At 27.1% G+C, this 22,827-nt stretch overlaps 2 protein-coding genes across 3 annotated transcripts in view; both read left to right on the top strand.

Annotated features, from left to right (window-relative positions):
• The window catches only part of LOC107453852 (synaptotagmin-5-like), a 184,587-nt gene extending 179,807 nt beyond the window's left edge, over positions 1–4,780 (top strand). For both annotated transcript variants that reach the window (XM_087167735.1, XM_087167737.1), the window contains 2 exons: positions 2,882–3,002; positions 4,220–4,780. In XM_087167735.1, coding sequence (XP_087023861.1) covers positions 2,882–3,002; positions 4,220–4,524 — 426 coding nt within the window. In that variant the 3' untranslated portion in view covers positions 4,525–4,780. The remainder of the gene's footprint in view (positions 1–2,881; positions 3,003–4,219) is intronic.
• Positions 4,781–18,060: 13,280 nt separating this feature from the next.
• The window catches only part of LOC107453857 (synaptotagmin-12-like), a 44,056-nt gene continuing 39,289 nt past the window's right edge, over positions 18,061–22,827 (top strand). Inside the window, exon 1 of the mRNA XM_087167733.1 lies at positions 18,061–18,449. The gene's annotated coding sequence lies outside the window, so the exon portion shown is untranslated. The remainder of the gene's footprint in view (positions 18,450–22,827) is intronic.

Raw genomic sequence — 22,827 nt, 5'->3', positions numbered from 1 at the left:
TTCTTTTACAAAATTTAAATAATAATCTTCTAAAAATTTAAGATAAGGTATGATCGTATAGATTTATAAATAAACTACTATTTCCGTTAAACGTAGACTTCTGTATTTCGTATATAATTTTTGACTTATAGGATGATAAACCCAGACTTACAAAAAAACTATCTTTCCATTTTTTTTAAAAAAGAATAGTCCAACTTACAACAAAACTGCACCAATAATACATAATAATTATGATTTCTCTTTTATAAAATTTAAATACTAAGCTTCTAAAAATTGAAGAAGAGGTATGTTCGAATAGATTTACAAATAAACTATTATTTCCGTTAAACGTAGACTTTTGTATTTCGTATATAATTTTTGATTTATAGGTGGATGAACCCAGAATTATAAGAAAACTATCTTTCAATTTTTTTAAAAAAGAATAGTCCAACTTACAACAAAACTGCACCAATAAGTTAACCTGCGAAATGTTTAATACATGTTTCAAAATCCATTTTATGTTTATATCGCAGGAAAAAGAAATCCCTTTTCGTGATCATAAAAAATGTCCTTTATCATATTGCTTAGCTATAACAGCCTGAAACTCATCCCATTAATATTTTATTTTACATTGCAAAAAATCTAAAAATCATCGAGCATTAAATGCTTCATTGTTAAATTAACTAATAAATTATTTATTTTCCTTCCCTTGAGTTCTAATATCTATAAAACTATTATGATATGAGCCTTAAAAAAGGTATATGCTCTCCTCATAGTTAAATACATTTTTTCTTGCATAGTCAATTGTTTAGATTAATACTAAAATGAGAATGATCTGTTTTATTCTTAGAAATAACTGTAATTGAAGTTCTACACGCCGATTTGCACTGTCAGTTTATTCTCTGCAGAAATAAACCACGCTCAAACTAAAGGATTGAATCATTCAAATGCTACTGTTGCCTATTGACAAAATATTATATATGTTCTTATAAATCCCATGGCACCTATTATTTTTTCATAAATTATGTATTTGAATACCTTTTCAAGCTAAAAATATTCATACAAATTACAAATAAATAATTAAGTCTGAACAATATTGAATCTTTGGTTATCTATACGCAAATGAATTACATTTAAACTTTTCTCGATGAAGTTATTGCGATTGCAAACGTTCTTAAATGTAATAAAATGTTTGTGACTTAATCCAAGCAATTTTTAAGTTCTAACGTGATTCTTTGGGATCAAAATCAATCAAATTGTAATTGCGTATGGTTGCAGAACTAAAAAACTTTCCTAAATCACACTCTGTGCTATTTTAGATGAATGACAACATTTATGAAATATTAAAAAAATATTGAATGCTTGATTAGTCGATATGCTCTAAAATTATAATTAAGCTTTATCCAAACATTGTTTTAATTTATAGAGGGGATCTTTGTAATCTGCAACAACCATAATCGCGTTTGATTCATTAATTGCAATATAAAACTCAAAACTCCCAATGTGTGATTCGTGCTATGTGCTATTTTATGCAAATGGCAGCATTAAAATAATGAAATAAACATAACTATCCTGATAGTCTGAAATTTTTTTTCTTGAATTACGTTTAAACTGTATTAAATTTAATTAATGTTATGATTAATTGCGAGTTTAATCAAGCAAATTTTAACTTCAAACTAGATTCTTCGTGATCATTAATAATCGTAATGGTTTTTACATAATATGCATGTTTATAATGTTTTCTTGGTGTAATGCTTGTTACTTAATCCAAACAATCAACTTGTAGTGTCATTCCTCATGATCTATAATAATCATAATGGTGTATGATTTTTCCAGGCAAAGGAAGAACTATTTCCTATGTAGTATGATTTGCATTGAATGAAATGAAACCAAAACAAAGTCAATAGCACTAATAGCTTCAAAGTTACAGAAGTTTTTATATGCATTATATATGTAAAAAGTACAGTTATGTAATTTTAATTAATTTCGACTTTTAAATTTTTATACACCAGACTTACATATACTACCAAAGTTTGGTACTAAATTTCTATACTACTAAACTTTCGGCTCTTAAATTTCAATATTTAGACCCTGCTTATCATTTTACGTTAATTTGAGTAATATTAAAACCATGTCGATTGAATCAATGCTTCGCTAATCATTAAAGTTATGTATGTCTGCGAAATGTGTTACTGGAAGTTATTTAAGAAACGATACCATTCTTGTATAGACATATTAGATGCGTAAGTAGGTATAAATACCAAGCTGTGATTTTTTTGCATAAAAATTTTAATAACTTTTGATTTCTTTGGTCTTATTCAATTTAGTGTAAAAAGCCTGAAATGAAACAAAATCTCACTTGCTTAGATAGAAATGTCTGCCGCGTAAATAAATATAATTTAAAACTCTTACTGAATCTGAATAACTTTTAAACATAGTATGATTTAATAGGTATAAAGTTTACTAAATTCAGGGAAAACATTTATATCGGAAACAGTACGTCAGTTGTCAAGATAACATCATTTAAATTTCGCTCCTCTTTTACACTCTATTCAGTTGTGGGGTAAATATATCCACCATTGATTTTCTCATTCTACTATGTATTCGAATAACTGAAACCAATAATACTTAATCATGAAATTGCACTATAGCTTTATGCCTATAATCAAAAGAAGCTGAAGCTCATTCCATGTATATGCTGCAAGCAATAAATATAATATAATTTTAAATAATGTTTATTTTTTTTAAAAATCCAAATGTCATAGTTTTTACTTTTTTAGCTCCTATAGTAACCTACAAAGATCCCCGATCTATGTTCTTTGCAAAAAATATACTTATAGTTATATTATATATCGTATTCTAATTGATTACTATTTTACAGCTATCATTTTTTTAATTTCAGGTTGCACAGGATAGACCTGAAATACTTTTATCATTAAGCTACCTTCCCTCAGCAGGAAGGTTGACTTTAGTTGTTTTAAAAGCTTCTAATTTGGTTTCTGTCGAAACTAAAGAATATCCTGGTAAGTTGATATAATTTTTGATTAAAAATAAATCGAAAACAAAGATGTGAATTCATTTCTCTTAACCTTTTGCTTACGGCTGGTACAACACATGTACCACATGTGATGGTACAGGTGATACACAGTAAGCAAAGGGTTAAATTCCATTTCTCTCATTTGATCCTTTTATTGACGCATGATTTTTCGGCTGATAAAAAAAAATCATAGTTTCCAGGCGATCGCTTGCAATTTTTCTTGCAAACAATTATACTTAACCAAACAAACAAAATTCACCATATTCGAAAACTTTAAATTATACTGCATAAATTTCAATTATACTGCATAGTAAATTTGCCTCTCGATGCCTTCCAACAAAAAATAACTCGTCGGGTGTCAAGGAAATTTTTTATTTTGTCTCTACAGCGTTGAAACTTATTTAAATCATAATCATCTGTTATAACAACCATTTTAATTTCAGTTAAAAGTTGAATTCTAATTATAATATAATGCACTAACAGAGAAAATTGTTCATAAAGTTTGAAACTTGTAATTGATACTTTGAACTACTTTTTCGAGAAAATTTTCCTCCAACTCGAAAAAGATTACACAGTAATATCGTATTATTATATGTAGGACTGATTAACTTGCACTACTATGTGGGTTAGCCTGATACCTTAATATAATTGTAGAAAACTTTTCTAAAATTGTGCCTCTACAAGCACCAAAGTTTTAACCAGTAATAATAGAAGTAATGTCACTGTAAAGAATAAACCTTAAGAAATAAATTAACCCTACTACAGAGCTGTAAAGAATAACCCTTAAGAAAGAAATATTAACCCTACTACGGAACTGCATGTTAAATGGATTGAAATATAGGATAATAACACTAACAGTCCACTTTACAGCAATAAAAAATAATTTTGGACACCTTCTGTTTATTCCCTGTTTTAAATACGCTAAAAATTTTAAAATGTCTTAAAATACCTTAAGTGTTCGAAAAAAAATTAACTCGTAAAAGTGACAGCAACTTTTTTATCATAGTGTATTTTTTCATTCTCTTCAGCAACAAACCTTTAAACTTCTTATGCTTTTCAAAAAAAAATGATAAGAAACAGTTCCTCTCACACTATACTACCTATTTGTTTTTTGTTGCCGGCATTTTAAATCAAGTTTTATAACAATTAACAAACATAACTTTTCTATTTAACGCTTAGTAATAAAGGAATATTCTTTTTTAGATGTCTACGTCAAAGTAAGCCTAACAACAGGAGACAACAAGAAAATTAAAAAAAAGAAAACTACTACCAAAAAAGGTGTTATCAATCCCGTTTGGAACGAAGCCCTTAGCTATGACGTTTCGGAAGACGATCTAAAGCACTGCCATCTGGTTGTAAGTGTTGTCAATTGTCATCACGGTCATAGTCCATTGATTGGAACTTGTGTACTTGGACATAGGGGACATGGACAAGGCTCTATACACTGGGACAGCATGGTGCACACACCAAGAAAGGCGATCGCAATGTGGCATCCCCTTTACATTTGACAAAAAGGATAAAGAATATGTGTTGCTGGTTAATTGTTATGTGTTTCGAAACCACCATTTTGATGGTGCATTGAGCTGTTATGCTCTGCTGGTAATAATGCATATCCGGTACGGATGTGATTTGGTGTGAAAATGTTTCTGAGGGAGCGAGAGTAAAAGACGAGTAAATAATCTCTCGTCTTGAGCCATATTTTCATGATAACAATAAAAATGCTGGCTCATTTTCATCTGTTCTTAAACCCCATTAAAAAATAAATCAAAATCAAAAGATCAAGTAGTTTCCTTTTAAACTCTTATTCTATCAAAAGTTTCTAGAAAAGTAGAAGTTTCATTCATATGGTTATCGTTTTTAAACATTATTCAGTGCTAATTACTTAATTAAAATGCTTAGTTTTATTTGTTTTCATAGCTTTTCAAATGTACTTGTCGTAGATAACTGATGCACTTTACATATACTCATTTTAAAACTAATTTTCTCATTACTGTATCACGTTTAGATGTTCATTTCTTGTAAAAGCTGCTTAATGGATTTGTTCTACTTCTTCGTCAAAGTAATGATGCGAGACTTATAAACTGAATTATTTATACATAAATATAGAAATGAGTTTGCTCTTAAATTTAAATTAAACAAACCTTTTGCAAAATAAAGCCATAAAAATATATAAATCAAGATAACAATAAACTTACTTTAAATAACATTCCTAAGGAACAATTGAACTTAAATAACAATGCCAAGTATTAAATTTGTGAAAATTATTTACAGCTTCAATCCATTAAGTAGTTCACAAGGAAAAAATCTTACTATGCAGTTTTAAACAGCTATGCAGTGCAGTTTTAATTATGAGATAAACTTATATTAAGGGGGCACATATGTTTTCGAATTTGAGGAAGAAAAAAGAATTTTGTGAATTTCGAATATATAATATCAAAAAATATATGATGCAAAGTGTCATTAATAAATTTTAAGTATTCATCCATAGAAAATCTTTAGTTTGTCGAATAAATTGCTTAATTATTAAAAATGCATTTTTTAAATACAGTGTGTTAAAAATGGAATAAATACAGTCGGACCTCTATCTAACGAAGTCACTAAACCCCGATAATAAGTTCGTTATATGGAAAATTCGTTAAATAGAAAATCCCCTACTGAAATACTTAAACAGCACAAAGTAGGTTTCAAATTCATAAATACTAAACATAATTCAAATAGCAATGTAACTAGTATCTACTATTACATTGCTATAGTAATTAGTAATTAAGTAATTATGTAAGTATAGTAATTAATTATAGTAATTATACTAATTATTATGTAATTATAGTAATTATGTAAACTAGTATCTACTATTTATTTTATAGATCGTAACCATATAAAAGAAATCTGCATTGAAAGCAAGAATAGAGCAAAACATTGTCCAGTGTTGCACTATCATGCTACATACATTTTCAACCAAATAAAGCTAAATTTATGTATAAAATTACAGTTGCATTTAATATAACAGTAATTTTAAACATGCATTACCACATGCACTCTTAAATTTAATTGCAACAGATAAAATCCGCCAATTTTGTCAGAGGTTTTTGTTTGAAATGCAAACAAAAAGGGAGCGGGATTTTACTGCTTTCTCTAAAAGTTAAGTGGCTTCGAAAACCAATTCAAGGTCATTACTCCCATAAAATGAATTTTTGAAATGTTCTGAAATATTTTGGGAAGAAGGGAAAGTGGATAGTGGATCTCAAAGAAAAGTTCGCTAAATAAAAAATCCACTTCGCTATTTCGAAGTTATTTTACGAAGAAATTTCCAGAATGTTGTTAGTTCCTCGAAAAAATTCGCAAAATGGAAGTTCGTTAAATAGAAGTCCGACTGTATATGACAAATTCCTAAAAATGAAGAGTTATGAATAAACAAATGTAAAAAAAATTTGCATCAAAATCTAATATAAGTTACTTGTTTATACAACTAAACTTTTTATAAAAGTCTAATGGTAGCCATTTTTTTCAAAAATAAATATTTTTCAAATATAAAGAGTCAAAAATTTAATAATATAAAAACACTAGCTTGATTCTCAGAACAGTGAGATACTTGTTATGTTAATGACATTTTGTTGTCTCTGAAAACCCCATATTTACATAAAATAATAGGAATAAAAAGAACATTCTAGAATTTTTTAAATTATGTGTTTTGACTTTTAAAGAACTTTTTAACTTTTGAAATAATTATTTTATCATTACTACTTTAATGAAGCTGAAAAAATAATGATTAATAAAAGCCTGAAAGTGTTTTAAACAAAAAAGAACTCACCTTGTTCACCTTTCTGAAGTAAGAATCAAACTTGAAAAAAGACAAACCATATAAACTGGCTACAATAATTGGTTACAAATTAGATAAATGAGAATCGTAGAAAATATTAAAAAACAAGTCTTTTTATTTATAAATCGCATAATATTTTACAGAATCCATATCTGGCCCATATAATTAAAATATGCTGGCAGAAATAAAGACATTCTAAATCATTTTCATATTATTGTAAGACAAGTTGTTGCTATAGTTACCGTTTACATATTTTTAATCGTCTGCTCCATTTAAAAATTTGCTTTAATTTTGAAAACGATTATTTTAATTGTTTCATAACTACTACTTTTATCTAAGATGTTTTTTTAATTATTTAGTTTCAAGATTAGGAAAGGTGTGCCCTCTCAAAAAACATTATAATGTTATATGTAAATCAGAAAAGGAAAATAATTTTTTTCTTCATTAACTTGAACTATTCAGTAATAATAAATAGATTTGTTGAAATTCTGATTGTCAGTACAGTATCTTGTTAGAATGTTTGGTTATAAGAGGAAAAAATAATGAGTGCTATACAGACAAAACGATCATTGTTCGTGCTTGTGATAGGTGTAATATTTTTTATATAAATGATGTAGTTTAGTTAAATTTGAGTTCATTTAATAAAATTCCTTAAACCATTTTTAAAAAATACATATACCTCTCTGCAAAGTATTTGCTATTGTACTCCGAGCAATATGACTATTTATCGTGAATCTTAATCAGATTTTTAAAATACGATGGCTATTGATGCAAAAATATAATTCTTTTTTTCAATACTTAAAATCTATTATTGTTAATATTTTATTATCCATTTGTTCGATATCAATATTTAAAATACAATTATTTTAAGAAAAGTTAGTTTTTAAACTACAATTCAAAATGAGACAAAAATTAATAAAGAATGCAAAATATAAATTTCAATTATTCTCTGATTTTAAGAATTTAAATCAAAACGTATATATTATTCTAAACACCAATTTTTGAATTAAAATATTATTTTCAATTCATTCATTTTTTTCAATAAATCTCTACTTATACACAGATAAAACTATTCTGATAAAATTCCCACACTGTATGGTAATGACATTTCTAGGGGAAAAAACGTAATTCTGCTAAATAACACTAAATTATAAGTTTTTTTTTATTCGTATGGTAAGGGCTTACTGGAAATTTTGGTTTTCATAATCATAGTTCTTATTATCACACATTTTGTAAAAAATACAAAACTGAAAACTAAATTTAACGAAGCAAAAAGGGTTTTATTCCATACTCTAACGCAGTGTTTCCCAAACTTATGACTTTTGTGTACCCTTTCTAAATTTTTCGTAACGCTGTGTACCACTAATAAAAAAATGAATGCATATTTTACTATAAAAAAATTGCGCAAAAGTTAAAAATCACAACTGGCTGTTGAAACCACTAATTATTAACTGTTAACTCTGCAAAAAATAGCCAATAAAAAAATACGTAATCTTAAATTTTCATGGTATCTTTGTTTTGAAATAAAAATTTTGAAATTTTCGTTTGTTACAAGATATTTCGCATAAGAACGCGTACCCCCACTAAACTGTTCCCGTACCCCTGGGGGTACGCGTACCACACTTTGGGAAATACTGCTCGAACGTATAATGATGAAATTACCAAATTTTACCACATTTATCACATATTACAAAACTATATTTTATTGTTAATTTTACTAAAATAATTACTGAAGTACCTCGGTAAGAATTACCGAGCCTTTTGGTGTTTCCATAAAGCCAGAAACACTATAAATCTCATCATATTCTAGTAATTTGGACTATACTTTTTTTCTCAGTGTACATAGCAACCACTGAATCAATGGATTAGTAAAATCAATACTCATATCAATAACATTGACAAATTCTAAAACAAATCCAAGTAAACAGAAATAGGTATAATATTAGTCTTTATTTGCATTTTTAGATTAGATTTTTTTTCTCATATATTTTATTGAATCAGTTATTATTAAACGAAGTAGCACTTATTTGGAGCGCTTTTATCCGTAAATTCCATATCAAATAATCACATTTTGCGAACAAGAGGCAAACCAGTTGGAGAGGAATATTTAATAAAAATGAAATTAGAAAAACGCGTCGTTTTAAAACGCAAGCTTTTCAAAAGTTTAAATATCACGCTTTTTTTGGGAACTGAAAAATAATAAGACTACAGAATTTTCGCTATTTTATATTATTTTTATACTTAATCAAATTTAAATATCTGAAATACTTTAGTTTTTTTAGTTTCAATTTTTAATTTCTGAAATTTTTTAACTCTGATTATATTACAATAATTACTAATGTATCTTACACACACATAAAAATAAATGTATGCCAAACTTACACGAAATTTCAGGTGAATTATATTTATCTTATACACACTTTTTGTCAAATCTAATAATAGTTTCGAAAATGGTTTTTGTTGTTTATTTGTAGATTACTTAAATTATTTTTGAGATAATTAAAAATAATTACTTATTACCGAAATCAACAGAATCAAGAAATTACGCTCACAATTAATACTATTTCATAAATTTCCATTTGAAACTACTAATAATTTGTAAGCTGTTTATAGTGAATTTACTACAAATATTTTTGCGCATTTTATTTGCTCACAGTTTTCTATTTACTTGAAAGCTAAACATAGCTTTTCAATTCCAAAATTTGAAATTTTATAATCTATTTCTAATATTTACAACAAATATTAATTTCGCCTTTCAAATTTTAGTTCCTTAATTATAAATAAAAAACTTCATGAGAAGTGTTAATGTGTTATTGGAACACATAAACTACAATAATTCTTTAGCACGTGTTTGAATAAAAGTACGTCCAACATTCAATTTTATGAATATTATTAAAGCATAAATTTAAAAATTTTTAACGATTGTTTATAAATTCAATTATTTCAAGTTTTCAAAAATTAATGAAGTTTCAGAAACTTGACTGTGCATGTTGTTAAGAAATTTTAAATAACTTTGAAGAATATTTTCGGAGAAGCTGTTTTTGATAAAAATTGTAAACTTGCTATTTCATATAGTTAGACAATCCAATATTTTGTAAAAACAATTATATCCATATAAATATTTCCGATTAAATTTAGGGATTAAAATTTATTCCCCAAATTATTTCTATAATAATACAAATACTAAAATATGAGCTTATATTAATGAAAAAAATTGCTAAAACCTTAGTTTTTCGTATTATTATTTTATTTATAAGTTAAATTTATAAATATAAGTTTAAATTTAATCATCATTATTACATGAACTCATTGTGTTTTACTATAAAAATTGTCATTTAAAAAATCATTAGTCTCTCAATCATTACAGTTTAAAACTCAAATCGGACATTGTTGATAAAACTAATGGTTCTATAAAGCTTTTTTTTAGACTAAAGAAGATTTCGGTGAATAGTTGCCACCATGTTTGTTGTGGAGGTAAACTAAATAAATTTTTAAGTTCAGAAATTTAGTTGTAAAATTAATATTTAGTAATATTAATTCTATCTAATTCTATTCATTTAGTTATATTTAATACAAATTTTGCTTCATGAGTTCAGGACTTAATAAAATAACAACTGTTCGTAAGAATTGGTGCGAATATATTACAGAAACTGTTCTTGATTTTGAAAGAAATTTTTTGCAATGGGGTCATATATTGATTCTGGTGCTCATAAAAATATGTTATCAGTAAATAAACAAACAAAAAAAAAAATTTAAAAAAATAAATAAGTAAAACTATAACAACGAAAAAAGCTCAGAAAAATGGGACTATGAGGTGGATTTAATTATCGACTGTGTCAAACTTCATCTATCAAAAGGTACCTCAAGATAGAATTAAGTTAACATGTCTTATATACTAGTGAATAGCTATTTAATATTCATAGTGGTAGTTACACCACATTACTCCCCTTCCAGAATTTTATCTGTGATAGAATTCAATATACGAATACCACTAGTTTATTTATTCAGTTTATATATTTATATAATTTTTGCTCATTTGATTTTTTCTTCATAGCATTTTGCTCATTATTTTTTTCCTTCATTTTTTTTCATAGCATTTAGCTTATTATTTTTTCCTCCATTTTTTTCATAGCATTTAGCTTATTATTTTTTTTCCTTCATTTTTTTCATAGCATTTAGCTTATTATTTTTTTCCTTCATTTTTTTCATAGCATTTAGCTTATTATTTTTTTTCCTTCATTTTTTTCATAGCATTTAGCTTATTATTTTTTTCCTTCATTTTTTTTCATAGCATTTAGCTTATTATTTTTTTTCCTTCATTTTTTTCATAGCATTTAGCTTATTATTTTTTTTCCTTCATTTTTTTTCATAGCATTTCGCTCATTTTTTTCTTAATTTTTGTTTATAGCATTTCGCTCATTTTTTTCCTTCATTTTTTGTTTATAGCATTTCGCTCATTATTTTTTCTTCTTAATATTGTTTATTGACCGGGAGACTTTATCTACTTCACCGGATTTTTTATTTTATTTTTCTGAGCAGTATATTTTTAAGCAAATCAACTGTTTAATGTGGACTATCCATCAATGTTGGCAAGTTCGTATCAGGTCCGCAGGTCACCATTGAGGGGATTTAATTATCGATTATGTCAACCCTCATGCATCAAAAGGTACCTCTTGATAGAATCAAGTTAACATGTCTTATATACTAGTGTTACACCACAACTACATGCACCGTCAAAAATTTTCGTTTACCTCTACACCAAAATTGGTGGCAACTGTACACCAAAACGTTTTACACTGTATATGTTTTATTTTATATCTCATTGTCTTAAACTTTAAAGATGCTTCTGTAAAAATACTTCTCTATTTCAACTATAAAAAATACTACCACAAAGAAACAGATTTCTATCATTCATATTTCTGCGAAAGATGCTACGTTTCTGTTTTTTTTTGTACTAATTGTAATTCTAAATATCATTTAAAAATTTATTACCATTCACTTTTATGTTATACTTAAGTTATTAACGTCCTATCGTACAATTATTTTAAATTTGCTTTTGTTATTTAGTCACTTTTTTTTCATAAAATAGGAGTATATTTGATTATCCGGGATTATTCACTTATATTTGGGATGATGCATTTCCCACCCATCTGGGTTAATTAAAAGTCTACTGTATTTCTAAATTAATGAAAAAATTTTGATAAACTTTTTATCCAAAAAGTTCTGCTTTTCATGATGCAAGTGTTTTCATGTGGAAGCAAATTCGATTTTAGAATTCATAAAAAGTTGAAATAGCGATTTATATTGAATTTCTAATGTTGTTTACTTATTTATTCAAACACAGAAAAACACAGTTTCTTATCCTCTAGTTTGAATTAGCGTAATTTGTTCTGAGATTTTTGCTTTGAACTTTTATGTATTCTATTCCATTAATATATTTATTTTAAAATAAGTGGAATACTTCATTATTTTTACATGTAAATTATTTTATCGGATATTAAATTTCAATATATTATCCTTAAGTGAAAAGATTGTATTAATTTTGAAATAAAATATTGAATAATCTAATTAAGAAATGCTTTGTAAATGGCGAAAGGATTTTTCTGTTTCATGTTCAAACTGTGTCAACTTGTGATATCATTATATGTAATTATATATAAATATATACATATATATTATACTAATCTGATTGGAAAATTGTATTATATAAATTTATGGTTCTATAAAATAACTGTTGTTGGAAATTTGTCTCATTCTTTTTAAATTTTGTATTCAATTTGTTTTTATAAGTGTTTTTCGATCTGAAAAATTACAACCAGAAGGCACTACTATATATAAAATATATTGAATGCAAGTAATTCTAATAACTTAATGTTACATTTTTATTAGCATAAAAGATTAATTTATACTCAATTGTATGTTAAGAAAATACCATTGTGGTATACAATTTAAGTAATCATCTTTGGCTCCATAAATTCCCTTTTTATTTCTTTAACAAATTATACAAATATGCTTTCAAAACAATATAAAAAGCTTTTAAAAGTTAAGCTCATCAAGTAGAAATTTAATTCATGCCATCTTTTATGATATAAAAGAGCATGTCATAGAATTATTAAAAAACAATTATAGTTTCGTAGCCTTACTGGAATCCGGAGCTTGGCGACATATTTCGATAAAAAATCAGAACATTCGCTCTTGAAAACTAAATAATTACAAGACGTTTCAAGAACATTGGATTTGATTGGACGATTAAAAATTGCGCTTCTTATGCTAACATGCTCTTAACAGATCAAATATGAGATAAACAATTGTAACATTTGTTTTACTGTAGAAGAAAATCGTCTGCAAGAAACATTATTTATAAATTTGATGAATTTTTTTTAAATGCAAACAGAAAGACGTATGCTTGTACAATTTTTCGACATTATTTTTATTAATCCTTATTACTTGTTAAGTAATTATTGTTGTTAATAACTGTTATTATTATTAACAACAATAATTACTTAACAATAATTACTTACTTATTATTAACAACAATAATTATTTTTTTTAAATGCAAACAGAAAGACGTATGCTTGTACAATTTTTCGACATTATTTTTATTAATCCTTATTACTTGTTAAGTAATTATTGTTGTTAATAACTGTTATTATTATTAATAAAAAACGAGCTAATAAGAAGCTGTGCAACGTCGTTTCAAGATTTGGCGATATTTGATCGCACTGGGAGCTTGGCAACCATTTGGCGTGCACTTAAAATGCGAACAGACTCTCCGTAAAATGAAAAATTTCTCAATGAAATTCTCAAATTAAAAATTTCTAAAGAAAGCATAGTTTCAAATAAGTCTGTCTTTATTTAAATTATTTTTTGTGAAGCTTAAAATTTTCTTTTATGCTTCAGTAAAATCAAAATAATTGTTATAAAGTATTAGTAAAGTTACAAATAAAAAAGCTGTTTTAAAACTTTCTAACTTTTTTATAGACAACGATGCGGTTTTGTAAGCTAAACAATAATGCTATAACTCAAAAGAACCAATATGTTTCTCTCTTTGGAGAACAATATTCTTTCCACTCAATTTTCTAAGCTATAACTGAATTTCTAATGTCATAAGAATAGTTTCTTAATTATATCTTTAAAAAAGAGTTTAGACAAGTAGTTAGGTTTCTGTAGTTTTCGACAAGAAATATATTAAACAATGAAAACATTATTTCAATACAAGCAGTAATACAAACTAAATAAAAGGGTGACACCCTAATAATTTTAAATAGATTTTTATGAACAGTTCGCCTTAAAAAAACGGATCATCTTGAATAACTTTTTATCTAATGATTGGATATTTTACGTTCTAGGATTCAATCTTAATTCCTCAAGAAGGGGGGTGGGACTTTAACGATATTTTAAGCTACGAAATAAGACATAAAATTTACTTCCTCTGAATAAACATAACTTTTTTTCTTCGAATTTCAATTTTTGGCCCCCGAAATATAGTTTAATAATTTTTCAGAGGAAGTACATCATGAGTTTGATTTCGTAATTTAAAATATCGCCTGTACGTTTTCATTGGCATCTTTAAAGTTATCCCCTTAAACCATTAAAAATGCGTCACTTGAAAATCCAATCAGCAGATCAAACGTTTTTAAATTGTTACGTTTCTTTTTTATTTTACGCATTCTAAACTTGCTCATTTACTAAATAGTGGATTTTTATTTATTTCTTAACAATATTCCATAAAATTAACAACTCAGCAACTTCAAGCATTTTAAGATTATACGATGATTCACACTTATCATTCAAAACTCAGTGACGACGAAATGATATTCGCTTATAAAATTATTGGTTTTCCACTCCAAAGCCAAAAATGCAATATGTGTCGAACTTTGACAAACAGTTGTGCCTGTTCTATTCAATATACTCTTTTAAAAGTAGCATGCATATTTATAATTTTTTTTTAAGAACGTATATTTTTGAGACACAATATTTATTACTGTATTGGAAGAAATTTAGCTAATATTATGGAGAAGAATTTCACATTAAAATTAAGTATTCAGAGTATCAAGTTTCAAGAATTTATTTAAAAATTTGAATTAAATTTAGGGAAAATTCAAAACAAATATCGCTTATTATTTGCTACGTTTTCTTGTAACAATTTCACCAACAGCTTAAAGATATGAAATTTTTATCAAATTACAATATTCAATTGAAAAAGTATCTGAAAATTATAAATGATAGATAAATGTAAATAATAACTAATAATAAATAAATTTAATAAATAACTATTTAAAATATAAACAAACTTAAGAATATAAGTAAATTTTAAAATTACTATTTAACAACAAATAAATTTCAGATCAAAGATCACGAGTTAGGTTTGTTAAAATTTTATAGTTTATGCAACTGGTAGTGTATCAATATATTATGATACAAAATGGAAATTTGCTAAAATTACCTAATCATTCTAGTACAGGGTTTCTTAACCTGTGGTTCATGAACCCCTAAGGGGTCCATGAGTTATATTTTGGGGGTCAGCTCACTACTCTTAATTTTTTAAAACGTTTGGAAGCCTACCCATTGCTTGTAAAGCGAACTATGGCAGCTATAATTCCGTTTGCTACAGTGTATCTTTGCGAAGCGGGATTTTCCCCACTTGTGACAATAAAAATATAACATCGAAATCGATTGAATGTTGAACATGATATACACGTTGCTTTGTCGAAAACCATCCCCCAATTAAATTTATTAATTAAGAAAAAGCAGCAGCAATCATCACATTAAAAGTTTTAATTATAAAAATTTTGTATACTATTAAAATAATAAAATAAAATGTTTTCTAATCATTGATGTTTTTTGCAATTATTTGTTTTCACAGGGGGGTGGTCCGTGACTTCTTAAAAAATTTTAAAAGGGGTCCATTATATCAAGAGGGTTAAGAAACATTGTTCTAGTAACTTCTGATTCGATCACAAAAATAACTTAGCAAAGCTAATTTTCACAATAGTTTGTTTTTAGTCGTAGTGGCTCAAGGTATAGAGCGTTTGCCTTTCAATGAGGTGAAGCGGGTTCGAATTCCAGCGATGACTGCGAATTCCGGACCCAGCTCGCACCGACCACAGTGCTAGCGTAAAATATCCTCAATGGTAGACGGATCACTGGTGGGTTAGAGCCCCCTTGCCATCAGGCTAATTGTGGGAGGTTTCCGTTGTTTTCCTCACCATGTAACGCAAATGCAGGTTAGTTCCATCGTAAAGTCCTCCACAAAGGCAAATTTCTCACAATACTTGATCGAGGTGTTCCCTTGTCTTCTGGATTGGAATCAAAATTTCAAGGCTACGGAGTTGAATATTAATAGTCGTAAACCCAAAATTGGATCGGCTGTTCAACGATGATTATCAAATAAAATAATTGGTTTTATATTAAAAAATTTTCGAATATGGTTGACAACTAAATTGGGAAAATAAAATACTTTGTGATTTTACACGCACACGTAGTAATAAACTATTTCATTAAAGATCATATACTGGAATTTCAAATTTTAATTGCATAGTATTTTTTGTTAATTGCAGAATGCTACATTTTATTTATTCTGTATACCTTTAAATTTAAATATCGCTTACAGTGTTATACAACTATATAATTCAATTTTCAACATAGAAATACGGGTAACTGTATGGTTTTAAAATATCTGAAGTTACATTCGAACAATAAGTGTAATATTTCCTTTAATTATGAAACATGTTACAATTCTAAAGTATCAGATAACTTTTGTCAATAAAAGTTGTTTTGGAATCGAAATCAAGTGTTATTTTAGAATCAAACCAATGAGTTATATAATGCAACAAGAAGATTAGAACTTCTATTGAAACAAATCAGCAATATTAAATTTAAATTATTCTAATTCACATCTACTGATTATCTTGTTGTAGAATTAAATTCATATGAAGGCAAATAAGTCTTGCTGTGATAGAATATTGCATATTTTCGATATTGTAAGTGAAAAATTGAAAAGTTCAACTCACAATGCTATGAGACACAGAAGGCGTAACTATAATTATATATATTTAGTACTATTTATCTAACAATATCAATGAATCTCTCCCTTTAATTTTAAATTACTCTTTGTTTAACGGAACAAAATTTAAAGTGATTTTCTTACATAATTTCATTAAATTTTTTATTATCTAAAAAAAATTTATTTCACCTATAATGCGGAAGGCTATTGTTTGTCCGTTACAATACTTTAAGCCATTTAAAAGTTCATGAGATGTTTCAGAAATGTAAATGGAAGGTTTTCATTAAGGCCTCCCAAAAGCTGACAGTTCTACATTTCAAGGAGAAAAAATAAGCATCTGAGACTCAAAAACATTTTTGTATTTTTTTATGCATTTTTTATTAAAAGTGAGTGTACTATATGATATTTCAAGTTTAGGACCAAGTTTAAATGCAAAACTAGGTATTTCTAATCAAAACATTGATTAGTAAAGTTGAGTGTTTTGAAGAATATTAATTCATTTGAGTTAATTCAAATTAATAACCGCAGAATATAAGTAGTCTTATGCAAGTTTATGAAAGAATTTTAGTTTCCTTAAAACATAATACAATTTACGAATCCTTGCAATAAGCTCATTCGTTTTTGCTAAGATTTTAAAATTCACAGCAAAATTATAAATGTCATTCCTTTTTGTGATTTTTTTCGAATACCATTTGCTTTAAATAATAAAAAGAAAAAAATGAAATAAAACGAAAAGTTTTCATCAATTTATTGTATGATCCAGTTAAGCTACTTTAAAATGACAATGCTATTTAAGCTAATTATTATATTAAGCTATTTTTTATAAATAAACAACGTTAAATACAAAGTAAAAACAAGTACTTAGATTAGTTACATTTCCTTAAATTATTTGTTTATTTATATACTTATATACACTAAAAAAGACTAAAAAAATAAATCTAATTGATTAAAATATATATCTGATAAAGTTAGAGGATTTTATATATATAAAAACGCTGGATAGTTTATTCATTATTCTAAATAATGTTAAAGATCAAAATTCTAAAATTAGATACATTTTTCCTAATTGCTTATTTATATTATTTGCTGAAAAAAAGACTGACAATGATTAATGTGGTATACCTAATAAAATTGAAAGAAAAAATTAGATTAGATTTGTTCTTGGATACAGTATCAGTAAAAAACTATGATAAAGAGACGTAAAGGAATTCTAATCAAACTCTATTCAATTGACAATCGCAGCTGCACTAAATTCCTCACGTACGTGCTTCGAAAGGAGAGCGGACTCCCTCTCCTGGATCAATAATTCCTGCTGGAAAATTCAGGAGAAGTTGGTTCTCTTCAGTAAAGCTCAAGATTCCACGCAACGTAGACAGACATTTATACCGAACGTCTGAAGTGAGTTGTTTGACTCCAAAATGGCCGCTCAAATTACACAACTGCGGAACTCATCGCATTTGCAAACGATTTTATGCCTCTAAGTCGCAGACGATATTTTCGCTTGAATTTGATGAAAGAGAATTTGTATTTGAATCGTCAACTCTATTTGGACTATTGCAGCTGTGATTTTTCGAGTAGCCACGCGACACCTGCGAGCCAATCAGAATTCGGTGAGTATGTGTCGCTTGTATTCAAAGTTGTATTGTGTATTAATGGCGTTCTCACGTGGTTTTGAGTGCCAAAATAACAGAAATCGATAAAAAGCATTCGGTACACTTAGCGTTAGCTTTCTATTAGTGTTTTATATTTAAGCCTTCATTTCGAATGCCTCTGTACCTAATGTCTAATTTTTGTTTGTATTGTATTTTTACAAAAGCTTAACACATTACATTCGTTACTATATTTTGTAAAGCATACACTCATTGATATACAACAAGCCATTTCATTTTTTTTCCGCACATGTAAAAATAAACACATTTTATTTTACTAAAAAAACAACTGATTCTAATTATTTGTAACAATACTAAAATAGTGATATTTGCAGCATTTACATTAACATATTAACCTAGAACAATGTTACAAGACTGTTTAAAGTTCACAGAAATTATTCGAATTGAATTTTTCGTCATAAATTAAAATTCTATTTTGATTATGATTGACAATGATGACTATGATTTCTACTAAGATTATTTTTTCTAAGTTACTACTAACTGAAATTTAAGTTACACTTTATTTCGAAATAATTATGAAACGGTTTCAATAAAAAGGAAATATACTACATTTAAAAAATTTATTTATTTTATTATTATTGATCTCTTGAGAACTAAAATACATATTTCAATTTTATGTTCGATTATTTCGATTTATAGTTCGATTTCAAAATAGGTCTCTATCACACTTCTTCTTTTTCTTCTTCTTCTCTCTCATTCGTTCGTTCTTTCTTTCTCTCATCATTATTATACAAGATCTTACGAAACAATATGGTATCTTATCAATATGTAAAGAATATTCGTATCATCAAACTCTATTATCACTAGAGCCCGGATTTTGATGACCTAAAAAATCTCAACTAATGCCCTTAAAAAGTGCAAAAAATGCTCTTAAAAAGGGCAAAAAATGCCCTTAAAAATGCAAAAATTGCGCAAAAAATGCCTTAAATAAAGTAAAAATCTTGAATTAAAAAAATGTTTTGCTCTTTAAAATTATTATGAGTCATTTAAAAAACATAAAGCAATGCAATACTTGTTCTACGTTCATTAAAGTTTGAAAAATAAGTTTTATATCCTAAATTAACAAAAAAAGGAAAATATATTGACACCAAAATATTTTTCTTTTGTAGAGAAACTTTGAGGGATATAACAACTCCCATCTCATAATATTACTAAATATCAGAATTACATTGGATTATTAATTTTTTTTTTGATAATTTGAAATGTATACGAGCGTCTCTGTAAGTAAACGAGCGTCTGAAAGTAAATTTTCATTCCTGCAGAAGCTTCTTTCAACGTCTACTGATGTTATAGGGGTGTACTTGAAAAAGACGGTCTCACTTACTGACAATTCTTCTTCAATTTGAAAAGATTTTGCTTCACCTGTTAATATCCTATAGATTTTCTTCATTGTTTGGAAGCCAGTGTAATAATGAAAATTGATAAAAAATAATAAAAATTGGAAAAAATTAACCGAAAACTTTAAAAAATGCATTAAAATGCAAAATACGCCCCAAAATTTAAAGAAAAATGCCCTATAAATCTAAAAAAATGCTCTAAAGGACAAAAAATGTCCAAAAATGCAAAAAATGCAAAAAAATGCAAATGTCATCAAAATCCGGGCCTTAATTATCCCCTAGGATTCAGTTATTACACGTTTAATAAATAAAGACACAAATGTTTTTTTTAAATTATTACTGTTGATAAAAAAATTTTAAAGTCAATAGAAATATTAGTAAATGTGAAGAAAAAAAGAACTTAAAATGTAAGTTAAAGTATCTCAAAGAATTTATACAGGTTCAAGTCTTCCACTTTAAAATAAATCTAAGGTTCATTTACCGACCAGACCACCTAATTGAGTTCGCAATCACTATCAAAAATTCTGGATCAAATTACGGTAAAAAGTACCGCACTCATGGTGCCAGTACTTTTCACCATGAAATCCATTTTTACCTTAAAATTTTACGAAATAAAAGATCTGGTGTACCCAAATTTTTGTAGTAATATTTATAATAACATCACTGAATCGCTGTAATAAAATAAATATTGGTTCCAAAAATTACGATATAAATTTTACAGAAAAGAAGGTTTTACGAATGCTGCACTCAGCCTTCATAAACGTTTTACAGTAATTTGGTACGAATTTTTTACAATGTTATAGAAGAACACACTTAGTTAACTTCACTTTATCCTCATTCACTTAGCCTTGTCTTGAACACGCGCTTTCCTTAACATTTTTACTAATTTTCTCTCTTTAGAAATAAGTTTTTACACCACATTTATAAAGAGAATAAAGTTAAACGAAAAAATTATATTTTAACTTCCTTTATTTTACATTACATAAGGTAAAAAATTTGCTTTATTTTGGATGACATTAAAGCAACTATTTATTTAATACTTAATTGAACTTTGTGTAAAGAAAACGCCTAATTGCATTTAGTACTAATATATTTTTAAGTTAATTTCTGAAAAACTTGATGCTTTTATGTGTAGCGAATTTCACATGGGTAAAAATAACTTTTTTTTTTCCAGAAAATACGATCTCACGAAATCTGATAAGTCTTTACATATACAATTGTTTGAAACTAGAAAAATAGGTGTTTTCGTAGAATTAGCACAACAGCGCTTCCAGAATATTGTCTAAACCCTGCAGAACAATATTTTTATTATTATTTAAAATGAACTTTTTAGAATAATTTTATTTATAGCATCAACTTCATTGCATTCATTTCTCGTAAGGAATGAAAATTTAAAATTCTTTGAGTATCTTGAAGAAAAAAACTTTAATACTAGAAAAAAAGATTTGGAATATTCTAAAAGCATATTTTATTTTATTTTATTTTATTTTATTTTATTTTATTTTATTTTATAACCAGTGTTGAACAGAGGACTCGATTGATTCTAAGTTTATGAACGCCAATGTTCAGCTCCGTAACCTTATAATTTTTAACGCAACCCAGGAGACAAGGGAACTCCTTTATCAAGCGATGGGGCAAACTAACCTTCATGGAGGGTTTTTTATGGAACTGACCTGTTTTGCGTTACGTGGAAAGGAAAACCACGAAAACCTTTCATGGTTAGCTCGTCAGAAAGAGCATTCTAATCTATGATCCGTCTATCACCGAGATATTTTACGTCAGCACAGTGGTCAGCGCGAACCGGGTGCAGATTTCGTATCCACCAGCTATCGCTGGGAGTCGAACCTGTGTCACCTCATTCAGAAGCATTGATCTCTCTATCCTCTGAGCAATCGTAACCTCTTAATTAAAACATAGTGATGATTTTTCTAAGAAAACTTAATAAAATATAAATTAAAAAATATTCATAACTTAATTATATTTTAATGAGGCCATCTTGAAAAGTCATCCGGCATTGATCGTTTTCGTAACGGTATAGGTAGTGCCTCTGCTACCTTCTTATCGCAAAATGTTTTTTGAGAGACGTCAGAATATTGACATCATGTGGAATATTTCTCACAGAAAATATTTCTCGATATTCTTGAATAGGTAATTTTATTAATGTAGATGTAACAAGACTGAAATAACATTCAAATGCTTGCATAGTTTTATTCAAAATAATAACCAAACTTTCTAATCACGGAATTAATATTAAATTAATATACAACTATTAATATTATAAATAAAATAAATATCCTTTTATATAGGAAACAATTTAAGAAGTTTCGAGCATTTTTAATGCTTCTTTCAGTTTTATGTTTCCTCTGTTCCTCTGTTAAACTCAATCATCTTTGCAGTGATACAGATAAATATGATAAAACATAAAATGATAAAACATACCCGCAACAGCCAGTTTGTGGACCAGAGGGGTCATGTCTCCACAATTTCGCGACCAACTGCGTGATTGTCGTAATACGGTGCGCACATGCCGCCTTTTCTAACACAGACAAGCTGACATCCATCATCCTAATAAATTACTTCTTGCTGCAAAATGAATAAATTTTTTACCTTAAGTCATCGATATTTTATATTCCAACGAATCGATATTTTTTTCCAACGAAATAAACCGAGTAATAATGTTTTGATTTTGCGTTTAAATTAACTTTCCTCAACCTTAATTGACTTTTTCACTTAACCTTTAAAATTAGTACTTAAGTCAATTTCTTGCATACCTGAATTTATATTTCAAAATATATCTTAGAATTATAATCGTAATCAATTTTCAAACAAGTTATATCTCTTTATAATTAAAGAATAAAAAATACTTGGCATATCAAATTCAAAAATATAATTTAGTCAAAATATTTTCAAGAATTAATAATTTGATAACAATTTTGACATGTTAAATATGTTTCAATGTTAATGGCATAACTCGTGGTGGC

The sequence above is a fragment of the Parasteatoda tepidariorum genome, chromosome 1 (assembly GCF_982258835.1).
Source record: "Parasteatoda tepidariorum strain Cologne lab strain chromosome 1, Ptep-v5.0, whole genome shotgun sequence".
Taxonomy (NCBI): domain Eukaryota; kingdom Metazoa; phylum Arthropoda; class Arachnida; order Araneae; family Theridiidae; genus Parasteatoda; species Parasteatoda tepidariorum.
This window is presented reverse-complemented; position numbering and strand designations above follow the sequence as displayed.